Source organism: Sipha flava, unplaced genomic scaffold, assembly GCF_003268045.1.
Source record: "Sipha flava isolate LNK unplaced genomic scaffold, YSA_version1 76_pilon_pilon, whole genome shotgun sequence".
Classification (NCBI taxonomy): Eukaryota; Metazoa; Arthropoda; class Insecta; order Hemiptera; family Aphididae; genus Sipha; species Sipha flava.
Window position 1 is genome coordinate 56,365 of NW_020273616.1, and position 26,587 is coordinate 82,951.

Consider the following 26,587-nt stretch of genomic DNA (forward strand, 5'->3'; position numbering starts at 1 on the left):
CCTTGTAATACACCAACTTGAATGGGAGAGATGTTAGAAATTTCTGTGCCCTAGTTTACGGCAAAAAAACGTTAATTTAGGTAGGAATTTAGGAGAAGGTAGTATGAAGGAGGTAAGATTTTCTTTAATTTATATTAAAGTCTAAGATGCCACTTTGTCAAATGCTTGTGAAATATCTAAAAACACAGCGGAGGTGTATTGTTTTTTTTTCCAATGAGCACGAGATAGTGTCTGTAAGCCTGTGCATATGATGAACAGTCGATTTTTTTTCCCGAAATCCAAATTGAGAGTTGGGGATTATGTTATTTTCTTGGATTATTGGATATATGCGTTTTAATATTAGTTTTTCTATAAGTTTAGAGAAGAAAAGAATTTTCAACTTTATCAGTGTCATTTATCGCCCGGTTTCCATCTTATTTTTTTAGTGGAGAAATGGTTGATTTATGTTTGAGTATTTTTCGTGTAGCTCTCCAAAGTGAACCGCCTTTTTCTGATAACAAGGCAGTACATTTGATAAAATCATCGAAACGTTGTTTAGCTACTTTTCTTTTTAAAGTTGTGCAGTTTGTTAAAAATTCTTTTATCAAAAGAATATTTGATTTTTTACAAAGTGGCCCGAGCCCTTCTCTTTTGTAAAATTAGGTGTCTTATGTGAATAGGAATTTTGAACTTATTTTGATTGGGGGTAGAATTTGGTGTGCAAGAGCTCCAGGCAGCTGATTAACTAGAGGTTGTAAAGTTGTTAACAGCTTCATCAATGTCTTTATCCATTTTAAGGCGAATTTTTAAATTAATTTGATTGGTTAGGTTTGTTTGAAACGCGTCCCAGTTCATTGAACCTTGGTTTAATGAAGGTCTATTTGGTTTTATTGGGGGTTCGGTATTTATAATAAGAAGTACGGGTGAGTGATCTGATAATGGATTTTGGAAATTTTAACTTGTACATTTAAGTCTATTTGGTATATTAGTGATAAAAATGTCCAATCCATCGGGGTGATTCCTATGTGAAGTTGGCCAGTAGGTGGGATTTAAAGGAGACAGAATGTTATAGTTTTTACTATTAGTTATCTGATGGAGTTACGACGGGGTGAGTTTAAATGACAACCCCATTGTATTTGTTTGGCATTCAGATCGCCACTTACGATAAAATTATTGCATAGAGAATTAAAAAAAAGTTTAAATTGTAATGAGATGATGGAATTCTTAGGAGGGCAGTATGTTGAATTTATTGTAATAGATGTGTGATCGAGTTTAATTTGAATAGAATTCGCTTGAATATGTGGTTCGTTGTTCGGGGAAAGTGGATAAAATAGAATTGAGGATTTGATAAATATTGCTGCACCTCCGTGAGCCGTGCCGTCGGGGTAATTTATTTGGAGAAAAGTGTAACCAAGTATAAAAATTTTGTTGCTAATTGTTAAATGAGTTTAAAATATGAGAGCGATATCTATGCGTTTTTCTTGTAAAGTTAAGAGTAGATCATTGAGATGATTTTGGAGACCATTGGTGTTCCATAGGAGTATTAATAATGATTTGGAGGTAGAAGAATTATTTATCATTTTGTTGTATTAGTTTATTGGGGACTGTAGTTAGAAGAGAGAAAAGTGGATTAATGAGTGCTTTAAAATCGAAAAACTGATTAGCATAGTACCTGTGTCCAATTGGTTTGTTTGAGTGTTGGGTAGTTCTTGGTTGGAAGTTATATTTGCATATGACCTTGGTTGAGGTTGTGGTAGATGGGTTTCGGTCGGAAGCAATGGCGTAGCCAGGATTTTTAAATGGCAGGGGTAATCACTTTTTTGGATAAGTAAGGTAAGAGAGGATATGAGAATTCACCTTTAACCCCCCCCCCCACCATCTACCACCAAGTTTTTAAATTTAACCCAAGAATTTTAGTATAGTTTTAAAAATATTTATTAATATAATAATTTTATAATAATAATAATTTTGGTTTCAGTGTATCAAAGAGGTAATTGGTAACGTGGCGAATAATTGTAAAAGTATTTTAATGTTAGGTCGAAGATTGGTGCGATGAGAGAGTGAATCAAGAGCAGAATTCGGTTTTGGAATAGTATTTTGACTCCATTGTTGCCTCCATATGAACAGATCAGTTCTGATTGTAGATGAGGTATCATCATGGAGATCTTGGACATATATTTTAGCAGCTTTTATAATATTTTTATCGTCATACATATTTAAATTGGCCGGAATAAGTCCTTCAAGTGGTATAACATCAATAAGCCTTTGATTAAAACGAGCATCCATTGATTCTATTAAATAGTCAAGATACATTATACATATAAACACGGCCCATAGGGGCGGCTATAGCCCCCTTAGCCACCCCCCTTCGCTACGCCACTGATCCTACCTACTAAAATAATTCTACAAACCCTGTGAAAAAATCCTGCGCACGCCTATTACCCCGGACATATAAAATAATCATTCGATCATCTTTGTTAAAACAGAGAAGTTCTTAGACGAATGCAAGTATATCCCAGAGATAGTGCTAAAGTTTGCGAGGCCCTGGACAAAATAAATGTTGAGTCTTGTAATTTATATTAATAAAATATTTTAAGTTAATTTAAATCAGAACCGCGAGGCCTTAATTATAATTTAAGGTGCGGGGCCCTGGTCAACTATCCCTATTGCCCTTCCCTCGCGCCGTCCCTGGTATACCCCTTTGCACCCCATTCGCGATCCCCATGCGCACTGTAACTCGATAACGTCTAGAACAGGGTTGTCCAACTGGCGGCCCGCGATGCTATTAACTGTGACTCGCGTAAGGTTTTACGGAAATCATTTATTTTCTTTAAATGCTACCATTGTAAAAAAAGATGAAAAAAAGAAAAACACAAAATGCATAATAAAAAATATTTATAGGTATACATATACGAGTATATACTTATAGGTATAAAATATACAAAAACAGTTTAATAATTATCAATTATATTAAAACACGATTAGTCATGACTAGAAATGACTAAAGAGCAAAAGTGTTTTTTGTTGACTATTACTTATCAGTGTGCGGGTTTTCACTGAATTATATGTGTTCTATTTTTAATCAGTCATAATAAACTGTCAATTATCCGTCGCGCCGTTAATCGCCACGCGCCAGTGTGCTTCGACGAGTTGTCTGTTACATATCTTAGTTAATTATTTAATTTTTTGTCTTGATTCCTTAAACTTCAATACAATTATGAGTGTAAAACGTAAAATTGACAGTGAGAACAGGAGTTATAAAGAAAGTTGGGAGAGTGATTACTTGATTACTAACAATAATGGAAAGTTGCAGTATTTAGTGTGCATGAATGTTGTTTCTGTGCCTAAAGAATATAATGTGAGAAGACACTACACAACAATACATGAAAAGAAGTATGCTACGTATACAAATGAAAGTCGGTGTGCGCTAGTTGCAGATTTGAAGAAAAAGCTTAAACAGCAAACTGGTATGTTTAGTAAAATATTGCGCTCTCAATCGCATTCTTTGCATGCATCTTATGCCGTGTCGCTTGAGCTGGCAAGGGCAAAAAAACCTTTCACTGATGTCAATTTAATTAAAAAAAATGTGCCGTTGAAATGGCCAAAGCTTTTGAAGATTCCAAAATGGCAGAGAAATTTGAATCCGTGCAACTTTCACATCAAACCATACAAAGAAAGGTTGTTGCTATGGGTGAGAAAATAGAAAACTTTAAGCTTAGCCTGGTTAAAAAAAGTTCGTATTTCTCACTTTGTCTGGATGAAAGCACTGATCAATCAGATGTAAATCAGCTGTTGATATTCGTGCGCACTACTTTTGAGGATTTTACTAGTAAAGAGGAGCTATTTGATATTTGTCCTCTTTAAGGAACAACAAAAGGAAAAGACGCCTATGAGGCTTTGAAGAAAACAGTTGACAGAATTGGAGGCTTTAATAAATGTTCAGCTATAGCAACAGACAGGGCCCCATCAATGACTGGTAAAAAAAACTGGATTAGTGGGTCTGCTTCGATAGAATGGTGTTACTTGTCCGACAATACATTGTATTATACATCAGGGAGCTTTATGTGGAAAATTAGTCAAGCAGGATCAAGTTTTTCAGACCGTGATTAAAATTATAAATATGATTAGAGGTGGAAATCGATCCCTTTTACACAGGTAACTTAGGCAGTTTTTAGTGGAAACAGAGGCTGAGTATGAAGACTTGCTAATGTACAACCATGTAAGGTGGTAGAGTGCAGGAAAGTGCATGGAACGATTTTTTTCCATAAGAAAGGAAATCCCTGCATTTCTTAATAAATACGTTTCATCCGATACAACTGAACTGGAAGATAAGTTTCAGGATCCAGAATTCTTAAGACAATCAGCTTTTATAACAGATCTGACTAATCACCTTAACAGTATAAACTTGAGTCTTCAAGGAAGAAACCAGACGGTTTCAGATTTGGTCGGAATAATAAACGGATTCTGGAATAAGCTAAACGTGTTTAAACATGCTTTGGAAAAGAACAACCTAACACACTTCCCTAGCTACCTGAAACTAGCAGAAGAACTCAACAGTGAGAAAAATATTGACTTTTCATGCTGCAGTTCACAAATTCAACAAGTTATTAATGAATTCAATACACGATTTAAAGATATTGAAAGTCTCAAAAGCAGTGTACTACTTTATAATAATCCTCTTGGAGTATCCATTGAAGATCAACCACCTGACTTACAACTTTAGTTATGTGACCTTCAAGATGACATGTTTCTAATCACCCGACAAGAAAAGGAACCTGAATTTTTTAAATTGCTGTCTAAGGAGAAATTCCCAAACCTGCGAGATTTTGGACTGAAAATGACATCAATGTTCGGAAGCACATATATATGTGAAAGTGCCTTTTCCTACATGAAATACATTAAAAACCCCAACTGAAGCAACCTTACCGATTCTACCTTACGTCATCTCATGAGACTGTCTACAACTGAACTGGCAGTGGACATTTCTTCATTGGTGGATGAAGCCGATCGACCACAGTCTTCACATTAGATATATTTTCATTATTATTACAATGTTTGTCTTAGTTCTTGAAAAAACTACCTCTACAATGTAGAGTCTACATTTCCTGTATATATGAAAAATGTAGATGTTGAGCAATAAAAGAAATAATACTACTTTTTTGTTTTAATTATTTTTATACCTCTCACTATTTTGTTGTTACTTTAATAAAATTAGTATATGGCCCGCAACCAGATCAGAGGTTTAAGTTTTGGCCCTTGAGGCCATGCAAGTTGGACACCCCTGGTCTAGAACATAACTGTCAAATTTCAATCGTGTACAAAAAATTAACGAAGAAATAAATTTATTTACGAAAACAAATCGACGATAAGATAGTATTAATAATAAGTTTTTCGGCCAATAGCGCAATAGACTTAATGTGTATCACATCGTTGTTATTAAATGAATTGTAGGCTGTAGAGATAACAATAAATACCTACGTTGATAATTATGAGGTTTATATTCAATATTAATTAAAATCATAGGCGTACCCAGGCCTATATTTCAGGTCTACAAAATACATTTAAAAATTACATAGTAATCTTTCCATTTCTTGCTATCATTATGAAGGAATTTAACCCACTACACCTTGACCGAACCAAAAATGACGTATTTCTCCCTATTTCTTATATTTAGTTGCGTACGGCAAATATGTAGGCGTGGTGCGGCATGTACTATAATATAAGTGTATTGAATATTAAAAATGTACTGTATTTTTATAGTACATGCTGTAACTGTAGTCTATATATATATATATATATATATATATATATATATACATAGTATATAATGCTATGTATTATTATACTATTATATATATATATAATTTATAAAATATAAACTGATTAATTAATTAATAATTAATCACTTAATAATAAAATCTGATATTGCAAATGTTGTAGTAGGCACTTTGGAACTATATTTTAATGTCGCATTAATGTGTATTATTATCATTAATTATTGTACATACAACAAAAACGAAAAACAATAAATTTAGAAAATGAAATATTTTCTATGTTCGTAAAATAACAATTGATAAAGTTCTTAGGCAACATTTAACGAGCGGTTCATTTGAATGGTCTCCAATAAAATCGTTTTACATTTCGATTTGTACTCAATTAGATGACGTGTTTCCGTAACGAGTGTTTCCGGAGACTGCTGCTGGACACGAACGTCCACTCGCACAGGCCGCACTCGTACGGCCTGTGGCCCGTGTGCACCCTAACGTGTTCGACGAGCACGTGCGACTGGTTGAAGGAACGGCCGCACTCGCGGCACACGTACGGCCGGTGCCCGGTGTGAATCCTCATGTGCACCATCCGGTTGGCCGCGCTTGAGAACGAGTCGCCGCACACGGAGCACTCGTACGGCCGGTGGCCGGTGTGCTTGCGCCGGTGCACCGTCAGGTCGGAGAAGTGCAGGAAAGCGCTGCCGCAAACGCTGCAAACATGTGGTCGATCATCCCAGTGAATTCGGCAGTGGGCGTACAGGTAACTTATATTCCTGAACGTTTTGCCGCACTCGCGGCAAGGGAACGGCGACTCCTGGCTGATGGTGCCATCGTGTAGGCTGTTGTGTACGCGCAGACTGGTGGCCAGCTTGAACTTGGCTGAACAAAATCGGCAACGGAGCCAACGTCTTATCACGATCCCCGTCCCGTTTGACCTATCGTTGTTCCTGACCGTCGTCACCTGGACAATAATAATATTGACTGTTGTGCAATGCATGGCGGGATATTGTAAAGCTCGAAATGAATAGAAACGGTTTTGTATAATATTAAGCATCGTAAAGTTTAGTGGGGCCTATACAGTGGCAAACCAGGGCCGATTATGGGGTTTTAACCCCGCTCCAATAAAATAAAATTATATTAGTTTTAATAAAATATTAGAAATTCACACATTATTAAAACTGCACATTTAGAATACACATAATCAAGATTCACTTAATTTGATGGGAAAACGCATAGCTTCAATTATAAATGTATAATTTAATATGATTTTTTTCTTTGTATTAACTCTTGGCCTCTTAAATTATTTAAATAGGTATAACCACATAATGTACAACTGTGCAAGTACTTTAGGTAGGAACAGTTTTTAATATAAATTATTACATACTAGTTATAAATTATACGATTCTTTTTGCTTAGTCATTAGTCAAAAAGTAAAACAACTAAAGTCAAAATTAATATTTTATATTGTTATGGAAGAAATACTATGTTAGATATTATTGTTTAAATCTGTGGTTATCGCGGCCGCACCGTCGTACTGATAATCAACAATTATTATGAAATTTCTATTTTAGTCATTGCGCATCGCATTTCTAGAAATTATCAATAATTATAATCTAAAAGTACTTTTTGTACAAACGCTATTACGCAAATAAAAAAAAAAATCTATTTGTGACTAATAAGTATAACTCAATTATTTGTTAAATAATAATAACAATGTATAACTTGAAACAGCTTACTCTACCATAATTAACAAAAAAAAGCAATAGGTGTTGTGGCCACCTAAAGTTTAGGGCTCGGGGAAAAATATTCCCAATGTCCTCCCTCTTGATGGCCCTGGGCATTTTATTCGTAAAACATTTCACTTTAAAATTCAATCCAAGTATCGAACTGCCAAAGCAACACGTTCATGAAGTTAGCCCCTCCAAATTACAGATAAACTTGAAACCTATATCAATATTTTGCAAATGAATTGAAAATTGGTTTCTACGATTTGCAAATTATCTCTAATTTCGGCGAATATTTTGCGAATTTTTGCAAGCCCTATCAGTGACAGGACATAATGGTCCTACAACATTTTCATCAGGAAACATAATTAGATCATTTATTTGAGACATTTTGACACAATGTATTACGATGAGTACAATTTAATCATTTTGGAGAGATATTGATCCGTTTTGTAAAATAATTATTAACTTGCTAAGTAGATCAAAATGTTCCCAAATTAATCAAATATTCCTTCGAGGATATTTTGATCCATGGGGACTGATTAATTCATAATATATAAAATTTTGATTTTAGATTGTTTTGGTGTATATTGTCTGGCACTATAATAGTAAATAAGTGGTTATAGGAAATAAAGTATATTTTATAATCATCTTTGAATATATTGTGCATATCTCGCTGATTTATTTGAGTTTTAAAAAATTAATTTTAATGGCTGGGTAGTTGAAAAAATTAGTTTAAGTATGAAATAAATGTACAAATGGTTATTTCTTGTCGAGAGGCAACTAAAACCGTGCATCATGCATTTATTGTATTATTGTCGATAATAATCAGGGTTCGGAAGTTCTAGCAAAATATATTTCACACTACTTGAATATCATATAAAAATTTAATCTGCTATTTTTTGCATATTTAAGGGTGTTGTATGTGGCATGTGCCACTAATAAAAATAGACAAATATAACTTCTTAAATTGCGTAATATTAGGCCAATGAAGCAAATGAGCTGAGGCAGCACCTTATAAAATAATATTTAAGGACATAAACAACACAGTAGGGGGACAGTGCGGGTTTCGACTGAGAGACGGTTGTATCGTGAGTTTTTGTTAGAGACCCGTAAATTTGTGTGTGTTTGTTTCATTTTTAATAAAGTTTTCTAAAAAAGTGTACTTAATTGTTGTCAATCTTTTTGTATACCATCGAAAGATAGGTATACTACAAGGGTTTTATTGCTATTTTGCTAATTTAGGATTTATAGTGCTATTTTGTGTTTTCATCGACAATTTGATGTATTAATACATAATACTAATTAATAGTTAATGACGTCATTGTTATTCTTTTATTGTATCATTGCATTAAATTATCAAACATTTTAATAATCCAGGGTCATGGGCGGATAGGCCCAATGGGAAATCGGGATTTTCCCGGTAGGCCCTCGCATATGTTTAATGTTGAGACCCCTCCCTGACTTCAGTCCCATGAAATACTACATTATACAAATTACAAATGAATCTTCGATTAGAATTGGCAGTGTTAACAGTCTGGTTATCGTTATCGTGGGACGCAAATTGCCAATTGGTGTGAGTAATGCCATGATATAATAAATTTATTAAATCATGGGTAATGCCGTTAGCTAACCCTAGGGTGGGCAATGGGCATGATATTTTGCTTCTATAGTCCATATACCATGTATAGAGCCCCCGGAATTATATGCACTAAAAACGTACGAAATATGCATGCATTTATGCGAAAGTTATAATTCAAATATGCACTCAAAATATGCAAAAATATGCGGAAATATGCAAACAAAAATGCATGTTTATTATTTATTAAATTTATTTAATTTTAAAATGTATACAAATCATTAAATAATTGATATTCAACAAAAAATATACTTTAAAATATATCAACTGTATTTTATATATTTTATTGAACCATATGGAACTGTATGTTGTATTGAAATTAAATTGTATTTTGAACACACTCATCTAAACAAAAATTCACAAATGACTTTTACAATTTAAACAAATCAAACGGATTTTTATAATACTTTTAAAGTTACCTGGAGAGTTACCATCGTATTGGTATTTTTAGCTTATCTTAAACTTTATCTTATTTTATTATAACACGAAAATCAAATTATATAACTGCACATTTCACGGAATTTACGATGGACATGCGCTAAGTAATAAATAATAATATTAATAACTTCATAATATTTTTTCTATTTATGCATTATATTTTAGAAAAATGCTAAAATATGCATAATGATTTGAAATTTTCCAAATATGCAAAAATAGGCCAAATTTAATTTCGCATACCAACACGTTAGGTTACGATTCAAATTTCTGCCTTACTACTTTTTATTTTAATATATAAAAATATGCAAATGCATACAATTCCTGGCCCTAATCATGTATATAGTTATAAATATCAACTTGATAACAAAATCGTTTAGATTATTATTGTTCTATTTTTAGTAATGAGTTTATTAACATTATTTGTTCATGTTATTGATAACTTGTGCCAAAATTACGATGGTGGACATTGTGTCGTTCAGTCGTTGATTATAAATTGTAATGCAGTCTCAGTAATTATTTTATTATTTTTATTCGTAGTTTTAAATAATTTATATTTACGATTATCAACTAAGACAAGAAAATTTGAAAGTTTTTCTTTAAAGAGAAAACGGAAAGATTAGGAAGCTTCTATAAATACAATGTTAGTAAATTACTATTATTTTAAATGCTTGTTTTAAACTTATTACTAATCAATCTACATTTTTGTTAACAGATTATTATTCAACCAGTCCAGACGTTTATGAGCCCAAACATTAGTAAAATTACATTTCATTTTTTTTCTAATAAATTTATAATTTTTTCAAGTTAAATGCATATTTTAGAGTTTTTAAATGCATCTTTAAGAGCTAAAAAGTAAAATTTTTAATGCTACAACTTCCAAACTCTGATAATAATATACAAGATATTTGGCAGAACTCATGGGTCTTTCCTAACTGAAATCACTAATTTAATAATTTATATATCTACGATATAATGGCATTAATTCACAAAATATTGGCATTGGTTCCGATTAAATCAGTCAACTTAGTGGGGATACATGAAGTTAGCCCTCCAATCAAAAAATGTTTATTACCAAGTGGGGAAGGGGATGAATTCTATAAAAAATTTGCAATTCATTTGTAAAATATTGGCATACATTTCGAGTTATTCTGCCTACTTAGGGAGGCTAATTTTATAAATGTAGGGCAAAAACAGGGAAATTTCTAAAATTCCATCTAATTGAGGAGAGAGAAAGTGAGAAAGGAAGTATATCAATCAAACATATATAGGTACAAATAACTATGTTTTTTTTAAAAAAAATGTGAATGCGAGGAAGACTAAAAGCGGAAATTTCGAGGTAAGATTAAATCCTGTAGATGAGATACTTAGGCCAGTTTTTAATCAAGGGTAATTCTAAGAAAAATATTGAGATATGTGACCAAAGGATTTAACGATTAAATTTACAAAAACTGGAACAGTAAATACCTATTTTTAACAGATTGCATGTAATTAATCGACATAAGCCTTTATCATTGATTTTTTAATCTGTTAATACAAAAAATATAATTTTAATTTATTTCATTATACCATAAACCGTTACAAACCTTTGAATTTACTTTTTTCTTTTTCTTTTTTTTTTTGACCATTGATTTCTTCCTATAATTAAAAAATATTATTAATAAAGAAATTATAAATAATAATTAATTATAGTAAAATAATTTTATAACTTATGAACTTTTATGTCACTTTTAATTATGGACACAAATTTCTACTTGTATTAAAAAATGTCTTACATCCCTGTTTTTGTTACAGTAATTGATTAATTAAAAAAATATTTCAGGTTGAATAAATTTAAATAATATATACTTAATACACAAATTTTTTTAGTAGTATATAGGTTACAGTATTACTGTTATAGACTTTAAGTTAAGAACAAAATCTGTAATTACTATTTTTACTTGACTTGCTTAATACTTACATTAATGGATACTTTTTATCATCTTTAAAAATATTTGAAATTAACGGTGTAGGTATAGTAGCAACATCTAAAATAAAAACCAAATATTTTAATTAATAATAAAAATTAAATTTAAAGTTAATCCAGATTAATTAATTACAAAATAAAAAAAATATAACCATGATTCTAGCATTTAATATTTGTTTGATTTCTACTATCTTTTTTACCTTTTTTAAAGAATAATGATTGCAAAAAATGGTTGTTAATTATTGGAGAAATCATTAATTTTTAATATTTCCATTATTCAGAATTTTAAATATTAAATACTCATTGTAAGTACATGAGCATTAATTAAAGAACATTATAAAATCAATGGTATATTAGTATGTTTGACATTATCAAAGTATTATTATTTCTAGCCTATAAAATGTAAAAACCACAGTAAATAACAATTTAAATAACCATATTATGATAGATTTAACATATAGCTTGTAGAATATTATTTTCTTTTTTCTATTATAAAAAAAAACACAATTTAAACTAAAACAAAATTCAATATATATACATATATATAACCAGAAGTGGAACTAGAAATTTTTACACCTAGGGAAAATTTTAAAATTATGCCCTATCATAGATCAATAATCAAATACTCTTCTCGAGAATTTTTTTCTAATAACTAATATACAATCATACTTATTTAGTTTTAACTTAATATCAGTATTTAAAAAATTTAAAAATATCAAATTAGTTGTTAATAATTACAAAAATTACACCCTCTAAAATTTTACGCCCGGGAAGGAATCCCGGTCTTCCACCCCTTAGTTCCGCCACAGTTTATAACTATAATTGAATATAATATAAAATATATAGGATATCAAGATTCCTAAAATCATTTTTCAAATCATGAAGACATATGCATATCTATTACATATACCTTTTTTTTTTTCTATTTTCTTTATGTTTATACATTTCATGTTGTATGATCTTTGCTATTAACTCTTCTTTAACGGAAACCATCTTTATTTTCGATCTAAAATCACAAATAAAATGTAATAAATAATTTAAAATTGTAACACTGTATTTTAGATTACATAGTATAGTCAGCGCTTGACTTGAGGGGGGCAGAGTGCCCCAGCTAATTTTTAAAAATTTTAACATCTACCTACTATTATGACGTTATATTCATAACGCTTAACAAGTCTTGGGGACACTATTTTATATCAAGTAAACAGAGTCCCCTTATTTAATTTTGCTAAGTCAAGCACTGAGTATAGTTCTAAAATACATTAATTATTTTATTAAAATTACTAAAATTATTATAACTTACTAAAATTGTTACAAAGTACAGATTATAAATTTTAATTTAATGAATTAGTGTAAGACACATAAAATAAAATTATTGATATCACGAAAAATGATGTAGCTGTAAGATTAAATAAAGTTATCCTATTCTATGAGCCGAATAAGAAATAATAATAATTAATCATTAGAAACCGAAGAATTTATAGATATTCAATTTTCGAGTACCAAAATATTGAAATCGCATAATTTTTGTAATTTAACCACAGACTAGATAAATTATATTATGAATTTCATTTATTCTATGATTTAACTGTAGAGCTTATTGCGATATTGATATCAATGGTATTCTCATAGACATTAAACGTTAGTTTAATATCAACGGGTATTCTTGATAATAAGAAATTATATTCTTGTCCGATAAGAACAATTTATTGACGAATGGATCTTCGCAGGAAAAAATTGTTTGTGTCCGTATATAATATTGCCTACATTTTAGCCCCTTTTTTGCAGCTATCAAAATGTGATAACATTGATAACACGATAACATAATTTTTATTATAATAGATTGTAACAGGGGCGTACCCATGGAGGGGTTTTCTGGTCTGGATCCCCCCCCCCCATTGAAATATCTACATACACAATGGTTTAATAATAAATAGTATAATAATAGTCCGAGTTGTAAAAAATACTTTTAAAAAGTATATAAAAATACTAAAATACATTTTTTTTTCAAGTATTTAATATACCTACTACTCAAATACTTCAATTGTATAGTATATCAAATACTACTCAAATACTTTTGTAAAAAAATATTTAGAATAATTAGGCTATGGTAAACTAACATTTTGCAGAGAAATAATCAAAATAAATGCATTATGCTGTTCTGAATCACTTTCATCATCAGTATTATAGCTAGAATTACTCTTATTAAAACTTAGTTTTTGTAATTGTAGTAGTTAGTAGATTATAAACACAACTACACAAGCCTTTAAATTAATAAATAAAAACAGTGTAGACTCGCAGCTATATAGTGATTTGTGGGAAAATCTAAGTTATTAATACGAGAATTCTTGTAATGCCGTATAACCAGACAGATATCATATCTAATATTAATAGTTACCTATCTAAAAATACAAAAGGAAATTTTATTATTGAATATCTATTTTTAGAAGCCTGGTTTTCACAAACCTTCAGACTTAAATTATAGTTGGCAGTATTTTTCCTACCAAATATTTTAAATAAAAATTAAACGTTCGAAAAAAACTTAGTGTTCAATACAAATAAATATTCAATAGAAAAAAAAAGTATTTAAAATACCATTGAAAATACTTAGTTCTAAAAATATTTAAAAAATTATTTAATACTTAAAAAAGTTCATCAAACACTTAATTATAAAATAAACGTATTAAATGTATTAAAAAGTTAAAGTCTCATGTCTAATTAATTAAAATTAAATATATCTTCGACTGCACAATTTGAAATCGAGCTGGTGGCACGTAACAACTGTAACGACCACCAGTGGAACAAAACTCGAATATTTATGTGGTAATTAGCTCCTGTATTTTAATTTTGTGGTGGGTGGGTAGGTGGTTGTCTACTTTGTAGTTTGTACATTTTTTTTATCAATTATTTAGGTAATATATATTATTTATATAATAAAATATTTATTATAGACATCAATTTTTTTGACCCCACCCCTGTCGTAAAATTTAAATCATGGCACTGACTCTACCCGGTGGTTGATCCTGTTAACTCATTTTAAAATAACGACCCGTAAAATAAAATATCGTTGGCGTCACTGTAAAATAGGTTGAATGATTGAACGTAGTGCGTTTCAACATTATTTATACGTCAACGTAAGCATAATGTAAGTGTATTACTAGGTCTTCGGTATTGGTCTACGATTGTGATTTTACCTAGTGGTGTTGTCGTAAATAATCTTATGGGTAAACGCTTCAATTCAGTAATTTATAAAGGGCGTAGTTCATAACCACACACTTTTATATCTTAATCCTACATATGTCCACCAAATTAAATCGTTCAATATCGTACACATTGATATATATCAGCGTTTCTTAAACTGTGTTCCGCGGAACCCTGGGGTTCCGCGAAGATCACTTCAGGGTTCCGTGAAGCTTAAGTAATTTTTTAAAAATTTTTAAGAAAATTACTTTAAAATTTCCAACTTAAGATTAGCAATGTTGAAAAACTGTTTGCATTATAGAAAAAAAAAAATCTTTGTATATTAAATAACATGTATAAGCGATATGGAATAGTCTACATTTATATTTCGGTGCACATCACTGCGCATGCATCGTTACCATTTTGTAATATATCACATAAACTCCTTATACAAAGTTTTTTTTTACACCTTAATTCCGCACATAATTTTTTTTTAACACCCTAACTCCGCACATCATTTTTGTATATATTTTTGTACATAATTTAAAAAAACAATCGGTATTCTATCAATTAGCCATCGTTATATAATTCTATGTGTTTATTTATAAATTCCATATTGGTTTTTTGTTTAGTTCTAACTATCCTACTTCATTATTATTAGCAGAATTCATTCGTATGTAAGAATCCGTCTGCATAGCTAATAAGTTTTTAATGAAAACTGCAATATTTAGATGTAGGTACTGAAGTAAATAAATTACCAAATTTTGCATGAAAAGACTCATAGTTGTTTATTGTTCTCTCCAGTATTACTTCTTTTTTGGCCCAAATACTGTGTGGAAATATTGCATCGTTTTTTAATGTATGTTTTGTCTAAGTAAGTGATCATTTTTTTAATTCGTGAATCTTGGGTTGGTCATTTTTAAAGTAATTTTCAAAACATAGTTTTATGCTATGCGGACTTTCGGTATTAAAAATATTTTTAGAATGCGGAGCTACGATACTTTAATTTTTTTAACCGTGCCGAATTATGGTGCATGCGGAGTTGTGGATTTACAAAATAATTATTTTATTCGCGCGGAGCTACGGTGCGTCCTTATATTTAGTCTAATTAAAGTAATTATTATTAAAGTATTATTATAATATATATAGATATTTTTTAATTATTTTAATTTTAATTTTAAAATATTTTTTGAATTAAATACCTTTAACACAATATTATATGATTATAATTTATTTACAAAAAATCCTAAAAAAAGCTAAAAAAAAAGTAGGGGTTCCACGATAAATGTGGACATCAAAAAGGATTCCACAGATAAAAAAGTTTAAGAAACTCTGATATATATCAATAACGTATACATTTATCTAAAATAACATGAGTGCACCTCGAGACCGGGCGGGGTCATTCGCTCACTGCGCTTACTCGGACATTTAAAAACGAAAATATCCCTCGATTTGCTATGCAACACCGCCCCAAATAGGTCACAGGATAAAAAAAACCATTATAAGTGGGAATCATACGAAACGGCAACATGAACCGTACATTCTAAGTATGCAGAGAGAAAGAACTGTTAATCAATTGTGTGCGGTTTTGAATTATTGACCTTTCAAATTTCCCTTCTTAACAATAGAATAAATGTGTGAGGTATTGAACAATGTAAAATGTGCGGTTATGAACGGTAAGTGTGTGGTTTTGATGACCGTCGTTTATAAAGTAGGTGAAGCGCTTCACCGGGTGGGGGGTATGCCCCTCCCCAAAGGCCATTATTTAAGTTAATATTAATTTTAATCATTTATTTTAAAAAAATAAAAATAGGAGTCAGTGTCAACTGTATTGCATTATATTTATTATACTCTTTATAATCTGTGATAATAGTAATAAAGTCAATTTTAACTTTTGATAGAAAATAATAAGACAGAACAACGAACACTTTAAAGCTTCAAAATGTGGTGTTGGTGAAGGATGCTGACAGTGTATTGATTAGAAAACCGTACCAACGAAAACATACTCAGTGAAATAGATAAACGAAGAGAGATACTCAAAGACATCAGAACAAGACGATGGAACATGATGGGTCATATATTGAGACACGAAAATGAACTAACTCATAGAATAATAGAAGAGATAATTGAAGGGAAAAGGGACCGAGGACGCCCGAGAACTTCATATATTAAACAAATGATCTCAGAGGCAGGACTAATATGTAACACCGAACTGAAAAAGCTAGCTGAGAACAGAGAAAAGTGGAGAGCGAATATCTAATTGCAAAACCAACCTGAAGGGTTGAATACCAAAAAAAAAAAAAAAAAATTAATATTAAAAAAATTTATAATTATAAAATATTCCAAAATGATTTTTTTTCTGTAAATACTCTTAATGGTTTTAATAATATTTAAAATGTACAAACCGATTATCTGTGGAATTATATACAATCTAAGGCATTATATACAATCTATGTTAGATTTACATATAAAATTGTATTTATTATATACTATTATATATAATTTTATAATATATTTATTTATTATTACAGTCGACTCTCAGTAACTCAAAGTTCAAGGGTTCGACTTACTAAAAATTTCGAGTTATCAAAAACTTTTAAAAGTATGTTTTTTTTATTTTTATATAATATTTAAATTAAAGAAATAAAAAAAAAAAATTTACATGTTATCATTTTTAAAGAATTGGTGTAAAGTTAATTGTTTTTGTTTAATTAAATCTATATTGTTCTCAATTCTATTTTATAAAATACCGAGTGGCTTAAATAAATGTTCCATATCTTCATTGCCTTCAATATATATATAGCGAATCTTAGATAGGGATTCGGCGCGGCGGTCCACGCGACTAGATCGGGTCCACGGGTTGCGGATAGTGGTATTTAAACACTCCCCCGTGGTAGGGGAGAGGGAAGAAATAGACCGAATACTTCCCCCCCGGACAGCGGACCTGCGTCTTAGCCGGCACGGGGCGGGAGCTCCGTCGATGCGTGTCGGTGGCATAAAATGCGCGGTGTGCCTCGAGCTCCGAGACGGCCGTGCGATCAAAATTTATTCTGAACCCGGCCTAAGCCAGGCTTGGGTCGGGAGCTGGTGGTTCGCTGGGGAACCGACTCAGCGGATCGGAGGTCCGTTCTTACGGCCTCCGGCGGGCTGTCGCGTCTCACGTCAGACTAGCTTCCCCCGGGAGGCTAGCTGTGATGGCGGCGGTTCGGATCCTGTATTAATTCGGTAGACGGTGGGTTGACCGCCACCGTCGAAGCATTTCCTACCATTGAGACGCTTAACACGAATGGTACGTCGGGAGGCGTGGTTAGCCCAGGCCGGCATGTGTCCTACGTGTCTTGCCGCCACGCCGAGTTTAGCCCCGGCTAAAACTGAGGTTGGACTCGACGGGGCTTACGATTTTGCTTTATAGTAACCGGGCGGTTACCGGCCGCTCGGGGTCTCCCTAGTTGGGGGGCTCGTACGGTACGGGAGTCGGCAGCCCGCTGCTGGTGGTCCGGCTTGACGACCCAGTCGTCCCGAGCACTCGGGGGGCTGCTTCATCCGCACCTCTTGAGTAGCTCCACGAAGCTAATAGAAGGTGTGTCGGATGATATCGGCTTCGACCCCAAAAACCGGGTACATTGCCTTCAATATATTTACGTAATGTTTCTAATGCAAGTGTTGCTTCTTTATTTGTAATGGTGGATTGTACTTGTTGGTCTTCGAATTCTTCTTGGTTATCTTCGTCCAATATATCCGGAGATAATATCGTTCTCAGTCCATTCTCTACAAATATCCAAATTTTCATCGACATTGACGTATGATGTAAAGGTTTCATCAACATTTATTTTCTTCATTAATTGATCCCATTCATCGTAATTATCATCGGAAGGTTCATAAGGAGTGTTTTCATCGTTCTCAATTGAAGTTCTAAAACCTGATTTTATAAAACAGTTTAAAATCGTTCCTTTTTTTACGTGTCGCCATGCTTTATCGTATAGCCGTATAGCATCCAATATGTTTATAATGATTTGATTGTTACCATTTATAGCCAATATAATTTTTTTTAGGCGAATAATCGTCTTGATAAACTATTTTTAGTACTAAATTTGGATAAGAAAATTCGAGGTATCGAAAATTTGTCAAATTAATTTTCGAGTTACTAAGATTATTTAAACATTAAGTGTAATTGTTATTTGAAGGGGAATTTTAATTATTCGAGACATCGAGAATTTCGAGTTATCAAGGTTCGAGTTACCGAGAGTCGACTGTATAAAAAAGTGATACAAAATTGTTTTTGCCACAGGGCTCTGCCTTATCCCCTCTTCTCTTTAATGTGTATACAGCAGACATTGACAATACCAAAACTAGAAAGTTTATCTACGTGGATGATGTGGGCTTAGTTGCACAAGGTACAACTCTGGTTGAATTAGAAAGGACTCTTGGCAAGGATAATGCGATACTTCAAAAATATTTCAAAACCTGGTACCTTACCTTAAATTCCAGTAAATCGATATCTATCACCTTTCACCTTAATAACTGTTAGGTTAGTATTAAATTACAAATTATGGTAAGCGGGACCCGCATTTCTAATGATGATTTTCCTAGGTACCTGGAAGTAAAACTCGACAGGACTTTGATTTACAAACAACACCTAGAAACCCTTACAGACAAACTTAAAACACGGAATAATATAATCTTTAAACTGGCAGGAACAAGTTGGGAATGTAATGCAAACATTCTAAGAATATCAGCTCTGGCTCTAGTATACAGTACAGCCGAGTATTGCGCTCTCACATGGTCAAGAAGCGCGCATTGTAAGAAAATCGACACACGGATGAATCAAACAATGAGGATAATTTTAGGTACTGTAAAAAGTATACAAACTCACTAGTTACCAGTCTTAGCACACATTGCACCAACTAATTTAAAAATACAAGCAGCAACTTGTTCCCTAAAACTTAAGATTAAAGCAAACCCTAACCTCCCAGCTCACGCAGATATCTTCAACCACCCAGCTAAAATACTGAAATCAAGAAACCCGATCTGGGAATTTCTTGAACTGAATTGGACATGGAGAAACGGTGGTTAATGCAGTGCACGGAAGCCTCAGTTAGCAACTCAGTACCTCATCAAAGATCCCACTAAGAAACTACCAGGTTTCGAATTTCCACGCACGATCTGGATAACAACTAACAGAATTAGGTTAGGAATAAATAATAAATTTCTTTTTAAAAAAATAAGATAGTACTTGGTGCAAAACGGATAGAAAAAAGTCAGAACTTTTTCGTTCACACTTAACCAAAGTCTTTCAACCACATCATGACATTGTAAATAACGCCTTTGAAGAATATATTGAAAACCTCCTAATTTCCCCCCTTCCTCTCTACCTACCTCCAAAACCATTTACACCTGGCGAACTACAATATTATATAAAACTGTTTTCTCTCAAAAAATCTCCTGGTCTAGACCTTATTACAGCTGAAGTAGCTCGCCAGCTACCAAAAAAAGCGATTACACACCTCACTCATATATTTAACTCTATTTGAAGACTGTCCTACTTTCTCTACAGTGGAAAACTTCTATTATAATTTTAATTTTAAAACCAGGTAAGCCATCTGAAAACCCTACTTCATATGGATCAATAAATCTTCTGCCTCTTTTCGCTAAACTCTGTGAAAAATTAGTATTAAAACGAATCTCTCCCTTCATAAATAACGTGTAACGATCAAAAATAGATTAGTGTCTGTGTTGGTTTTCCTCATTAAATCATAACCATCTTAAATAAATGCGCGACCACTTCATCACCTATAAACACCTATATAAACACCACTATATAACACCGATTGACGAAAACACTTTGAAATTCCCTCCGACTTCTGTAATTGCACACCTCTCTATCCGGTTGTGTATAGTATGTTAGTGGGTGGCCATGAGGTAATTGCATGATAACGAATATCGGCCAATTATTATAATTATTATTATTATTATTTCAATGAACCAGTTTTCCTATAGTTCTGGAAAATATTATACTGGCTCACTTTTTGTGTAGCTGTTCCGTCGTCCACAATATGTACGAGTAGACCGGACCATGCCGGTGCGTCTTGGGACGACGACCAATTATTCAATTGGTCGGTAATGTATTATAAAAAAAAATTATATTCTTATTATTACTATTATACTTTGACCAGTATTCGTCAGTGGAATTTTCCCCACTATTACTAATTTTTATAAATTCGCGTGTGGAAAATCCGCCATGTTTTGAAGGCAAAACTATAAAAAGGTGGAGGTTTTACGCCCGTACGAACTTTCCTCCACCATGTAAAAGTTTTTTTTTTATAATATATTTATATTCATCTATAATATAATTTTCTTTATTAATCCTTTTCCTTTATTTATGAGTAAGGTGTAAATGACCACGATAGTAAATTCCAATTACTCTGGCCCCAAAAAGAGTCTCGGTATTTGGTTGGCGACCCATGTACCTTTGAAGGTGATCGTCAACGGGCGCTCGACAGAACTTTCTGTACTGAGATGTCGCAAAGGTATCAACCATCCCACAAACCCAATTTGGCTTTCGCAAAGGCCACTCAACCATCCACCAAATACATCGGCTGACAGATTCAATAGCTAACTCCCTGAAAAAAAAAAGAATATTGCTCAACCGTTCTCCTTGACGTGGCACAAGCATTTGATAAGGTTTGGCATCCCGGCCTTCTGTACAAATTGAGAAAAATCTTACCCCCTCCTTACTACTTATTCTTTAAATCTTACATCGAAGACCGTTACTTCACAACAAAGGTAGGCTGTGAAATTTCAACTTTAGCCCCATTAGCAGCAGAAGTCCCCCAAGGTGCCATTTCATCTCCCATTCTGTTTAACCTATACTCGGCAGACCAACCCACGACACATCATACTTCTGTTGCGGATTTCGCGGACGACAAAATTATTTACACCTCACATGAAAACCCTTTAACTGTTGGTTATAACCTACAAACTCATTTAGATCACATGTCGTCCTGGTAACCGTGCAGTATTAATACAGTACAAGAAGTAGTAAAAAGAAAAAAGCCAAAATCGAAACAGTTATTTCCGTTTTATGGAAATATTGAAAAATATACCAATAGATTAATTGATAAATTAAAAATGCATCCGGTTAAAGGTGGGTGTATTGCCGATAGAGTAATAAAATGGATAATTAAAAAAATAAAAAATATAACGTATAATAATATACTAGTATATTATTAAATATAATTTATAAAAACTAATGATATCCCAACAAAAACACTCCGTCAACTCCGTGTAAAAAAACGTTAAGTAAAAAAAAAAAAAAAAAAATGCTAAAATGTGTGATATAAGGTGGAATCTAAGTAAACGGTCTAACGTGTAAAATGTACATATCAGTAATTAATTCAAAATTAATAAAATTTGGTTATTTGTATTATTAATTTATAATATGATTTATTTTAACTAAAATTTATCTAAATTTAGATAGATAAATTAATAGATAAATTTAGAACAATTTTATTTATTTTAATGAGGCCTACATTATCTATTACATAAACTTAGTACTTGGCTATATATTTTTTAGATTGAATCTTCCGGCCAAGTAAACTAAATTTAGATACGAGTAAATTTTAGTTAAAATAAATCATATTATAAATTAATAATACAAATAACCAAATTTTATTAATTTTGAATTAATTACTGATATGTACATTTAACACGTTAGACCATTTACTTAGATTCCACCTTATATTACACATTTTATAGCATTTTTTTTTTTTTACTTGGCGTTTTTTTACATGGAGTTGACGGAGCGTATTTGTTGAGATAAACAATAACAAAACATCCATTATTATCAAAACCGTTATCATATAATCACATTTCCTTCTCCTTGGTCAGCATAACATAAACATACACAAACGGTAACGGGTAAACCAAGTTCAAAATTAAATTTCCACATGACGCGGTGATGCGTAGTGCGTACTCATATTAAGACTTACTGATTATTGAATTGTTTTCTTATGCACTACAAGTTCTACTGATGACAAAGTTGAAATCGACAGCTTGAATTGTTTGAACGTCACGGCCTTTAGTTGAAGCCATGTCGGGTGTGACGACCAACATTTTCTATGGTCCATCGAAACGCTGTGATTTTGAATCAGCGATGTCGTCATCGACCTCCCGGAAGAAGGTGAGACGTGAACCGTGCCATTTGACCAACGTCAACCGATTGCTGGGACCCCCAATCGGTTGGAAAAACTTTCCTAGGCAGCAGGAGGCGCTGGATTATGCGAAAGAAAAATCGTGCGGCTGCATGTCATTCACGTACGAACAAAGTAATGGTCAGCGGTACTTCATGGTCGCCCATCCCGAAACATTTTGGTACTACGACTCACGAAAACCGCAGTACGAAAGGCACACGTACGAGATCATAACGGAGGGCCATCCATGCAAGTTGTACTTTGATTTGGAATATGATTGTAAAGAGAATCCCGAGTCCAACGGCACCAAAATGCTGGAGACCTTTGTCAAAGTCATCATACTGTTTGTCAGACAAAGATTTGACGTGTTGTGCAGTCAAGAAGATGTTCTTGATTTGGACTCGTCTACATCAGAAAAGTTCAGCCATCATTTAGTATTCCCAACATTGGTATTCTCAAATAACATAGAAGCTGGTTATTTTGTTAAATTTGTGTGTACCGAAATTGATAAGTTTTTGTCTGAGGATCACAACCCAGAGGACAATGGACGCTTTTACGGTGGCATAAGTACTAGTGATCTTCTTGATTTGAAAACCGATAAGGGATTGTTTTGCGACCAAAGCGTATATTCTAGAAACAGGCATTTTAGATTATTCATGTCATCAAAGTTAAAAAAAAATGTCCCATTATTGTTGAGCAAAACCAACAAGTATCAACTCTCAGAAAAGGCACATTGCGATGACTGCTTTAACAAACAAATATTCCTTAATTCTTTGATAACATTTGGTTGCGAAGGTAAAGTGTTATTGAATTTCACAAACATAACCAGTCAGATTAGTTCACAATTAGGAAACAAGTATACACAGTCAGATAACAAAAGTGAGTGTTATACATCTTACACAAATACACCTTTCCCTCGCATAGATAGGTTTATATCTGATCTCGTGTTTCCTGGAAAAATTTTTAGAAACTATTATTTCCCTTCAGTTAATAAACTGGTATACAGTATTGTGAAGAATCGTTACTGCGGAAACATTAAACGGCAACATAAGAACAATAACGTGAAGTATGTAGTAGATCTGAATGAAATGTATTGGTACCAAAAATGTTATGATCCTGATTGTCACCAATACCGATCTAATGGTACAAAGCTACCTGATGAAATTTGTTTTGAGTACACCAATAGGATAGTGGATGATTTATCCGATAGTCAATTAGTAGAAGTTGTTGATGCTGCTCTTTTGACTTATGAATTATAATGTAAATTTTATTAATAAATTTTTACAAAATATTATTAAAAAAATTTTTTAAATTTATTTAATAATGTATGTTACACAGTTTAAATATTTTAAACTTAAATATAAAAACATATTTTAACTGGATAAAAATGCCTTATTTACCAATTACTATTATAATTGTTATAAAATATAAAAATTAACAAATTTTTTTAAAAATTTGTTGAACTGTAGGTAACAATGAAAATTCAATTGGTTCTAATTATTAGTTATATAGTAAAATTTAACACATAAACAAATGTTGAGCAGGCAAATAAACTTTTGGTGTAACATTACTTTTTAATGTATTTTATGTAAATAAGTCCAATTAAAGTGCACACTTCAATGATAATTATGAGTATGAGCAAAAGCTTATCCTGAAAGACATGACGATTAATAGCAGACACATAGCGGTGTGAAGATAGACGGGAATTATCAATGTCCTCCAAACGATTGCGAGTACTATTAAGTGTTTGCCTTTGTTCTCCCAATTCTTGAACTATTGCAGTTCCAATTTCTTCAGTTTCGACAGCAATAGATTTTATACCAGTCAAACGATCATTTGTGCGTAGTAAAATCTTGCGATTTTCTTCAAGAACTTCCATTTTCACTAAAACTATATAATAAAAAAAATGAAAACGAATGATTTAGTTCTTACTTATATATAAAAATATTTTTGCTTGTTGAACATTATTATACAAAATAATTAAAACAAAAATTTTCAATTTGACAATCTAATACTATTTAGTACATATCAAACCTACCTTAAAAAATTTTATTTTGATCTAAAGTGTTTACACATTAATGAAAATTATTTTTAAACATGTTTGAAGCTTTGATAAAAAAAAAAGAAAACCACTTCAAGGACTCTGGTTCATAATTGTTTTTGTGAAAATCTTTTGCAATTTTAAAGAAAAAACTTTGGAGTGTGCCTACCAGTAAAATATAGCAAAAAATTATGATAAATAATACTATATAACAAAATATTCACAAAATCATGATTGCTGGAAATAAGGAGACCCATGTATGGAGATAATGAAAATAGTAACCCAATGAAACGGTCATAGATAGCGCTCCGTTCGATTATTTTTCAACATTCAAGTTGTGAACCCACGAGTGCTTCACGCGTGAATGCGGATTATAATGCTGGATTATCCGCGACTCGGCACCGTCAGTGCGCATGCAATCATTATCTCATCATAATCATCATTATTATTTCATTATTTATATAGTTTTGATTACATACCTAAGTAATGTGAGCTATTTGCTAAAATTCATTACGGATCATGAATAAAGAAAGTTGATGAATAACCAAATCTCTGAGGACAAATAAAATAAATAGAGCTTGTCCATCAAAAATTGAAATTACGACTTTGGAATCTAACGGAGTCTCAACTATAATTATCATTATTATTTTGTTATTTATATTATTTAAATAATAAAAGATTCCTCATAAGTTTTTCTACATTAAACTGGAAAGTCAAACAATTTTTTATGAGCGTTTGAAGTTAACATTTTTTTTCTAAGAGTTCTAAAATGTAATACTGACACAACTCTAAATATTGCTGTTTTACTCAACATATCATACTCTAGTTAGATTTTATTTAGTGCAAAAACACCACAAATTGAAATAAGACAGTCTTGAATTTTTACCTTTTTAACTGAATGAATTAAAAAAATAAACTACCATAAAATAAATATGGCTTTCTTGCTTTGAAAATAATGATAATTATGAGATTATGTGATATAAGATAATGATTTCGCGCGCACTGACGGTGCCGAGTCGTGGATAATCTGAAGTCCTAGCGCATGCGTAGTAACGCGAATGCCAACCGCATTCACTGGCGTGAAAAACTCGTGTGAACCCGTGTGGTGGTGGCTATGTTGGTGAAACGTTGAATAAGACTATGTTATTTGTAAAATATAAAATATAATATTTGTATTACAGTTAGTGTTTCTGAACAAATTTTAGAGCCTGTACAGTTATGGACTTATACCAGGCCCGTACTGGCAGGGACAACGCTAGGGTTTGCGAGGCCCTGGACAATACATTATTACAAGGCCCTATATTATAATTATTTTAATCTTTGGTATTGTGTAAAAAAAAAAAAATGAATAAGAAGTCTTTTAAAAAGCTTTTGTCAATTTAATAATAATAATAATAATACTAACACTTGAATATTATATTTGTAAATTGTGTTCCACTATACTCAGTACTCGAAGTGGGGGGGATACGGAGGGATGGTATCCCTCTACTTGTTTTGTTTAGAATAATGCATTCCTCCTAAGACCTTTATTTTAAAATAATAAACTTATTATCATTTTTATATTTATATATAAGAAATTATTTTTTTTCGGTGAAAATAATTGTTTTTAACATTCAGGTCCGGGCGCCCGACTCATCGTGTTGTTTAGTATAATATAATATTCTCA

The 26,587-nt window shown here is 32.1% G+C and overlaps 4 protein-coding genes and 1 long non-coding RNA gene across 9 annotated transcripts; 3 read left to right on the forward strand and 2 right to left on the reverse strand.

The window, feature by feature from the left end:
• Nucleotides 1-4,225: 4,225 nt before the first annotated feature.
• On the forward strand, nucleotides 4,226-4,702 carry LOC112692765 (general transcription factor II-I repeat domain-containing protein 2A-like). Its single transcript, XM_025567556.1, has one exon. It carries the CDS (start codon nucleotides 4,226-4,228, stop codon nucleotides 4,700-4,702), a length of 477 nt encoding a protein of 158 aa, XP_025423341.1.
• A 1,211-nt stretch (nucleotides 4,703-5,913) lies between these two features.
• Nucleotides 5,914-22,747, reverse strand: LOC112692703 (zinc finger protein 239-like). Of its 5 annotated transcripts, none has more exons than XM_025567450.1 (5): nucleotides 22,680-22,747; nucleotides 12,425-12,517; nucleotides 11,506-11,574; nucleotides 11,132-11,183; nucleotides 5,914-6,708 (listed from the first exon to the last, which is right to left on the reverse strand). In XM_025567450.1, exons 2-5 carry the CDS (start codon nucleotides 12,502-12,504, stop codon nucleotides 6,136-6,138), a joined length of 774 nt encoding a protein of 257 aa, XP_025423235.1. In that variant the 5' UTR covers nucleotides 12,505-12,517; nucleotides 22,680-22,747; the 3' UTR covers nucleotides 5,914-6,135. The 5 variants fall into 5 exon arrangements, with proteins under 5 accessions (XP_025423235.1, XP_025423238.1, XP_025423236.1 ...); XM_025567453.1 differs by having other exon boundaries at nucleotides 11,506-11,572; nucleotides 12,422-12,517; nucleotides 22,680-22,745; XM_025567451.1 differs by lacking the exon at nucleotides 22,680-22,747 and adding an exon at nucleotides 12,815-13,302 and having other exon boundaries at nucleotides 11,144-11,183.
• Nucleotides 9,410-16,992, forward strand: LOC112692706. Its single transcript, XR_003149429.1, has 3 exons — nucleotides 9,410-10,188; nucleotides 10,261-10,303; nucleotides 16,593-16,992. It is a non-coding gene; the product is annotated as an uncharacterized LOC112692706 (long non-coding RNA).
• Nucleotides 22,748-22,763: 16 nt separating the features above from the next.
• Nucleotides 22,764-24,177, forward strand: LOC112692702 (DNA-directed primase/polymerase protein-like). Its single transcript, XM_025567448.1, has one exon. The coding sequence runs from the start codon at nucleotides 22,781-22,783 to the stop codon at nucleotides 24,137-24,139; it is 1,359 nt and encodes a 452-aa protein (XP_025423233.1). The 5' UTR covers nucleotides 22,764-22,780; the 3' UTR covers nucleotides 24,140-24,177.
• Nucleotides 24,178-24,247: 70 nt separating this feature from the next.
• Nucleotides 24,248-24,963, reverse strand: LOC112692704 (vesicle transport through interaction with t-SNAREs homolog 1B). The gene is made up of 2 exons (XM_025567454.1): nucleotides 24,919-24,963; nucleotides 24,248-24,770 (listed from the first exon to the last, which is right to left on the reverse strand). Exon 2 carries the CDS (start codon nucleotides 24,757-24,759, stop codon nucleotides 24,448-24,450), a length of 312 nt encoding a protein of 103 aa, XP_025423239.1. The 5' UTR covers nucleotides 24,760-24,770; nucleotides 24,919-24,963; the 3' UTR covers nucleotides 24,248-24,447.
• Nucleotides 24,964-26,587: the final 1,624 nt, after the last annotated feature.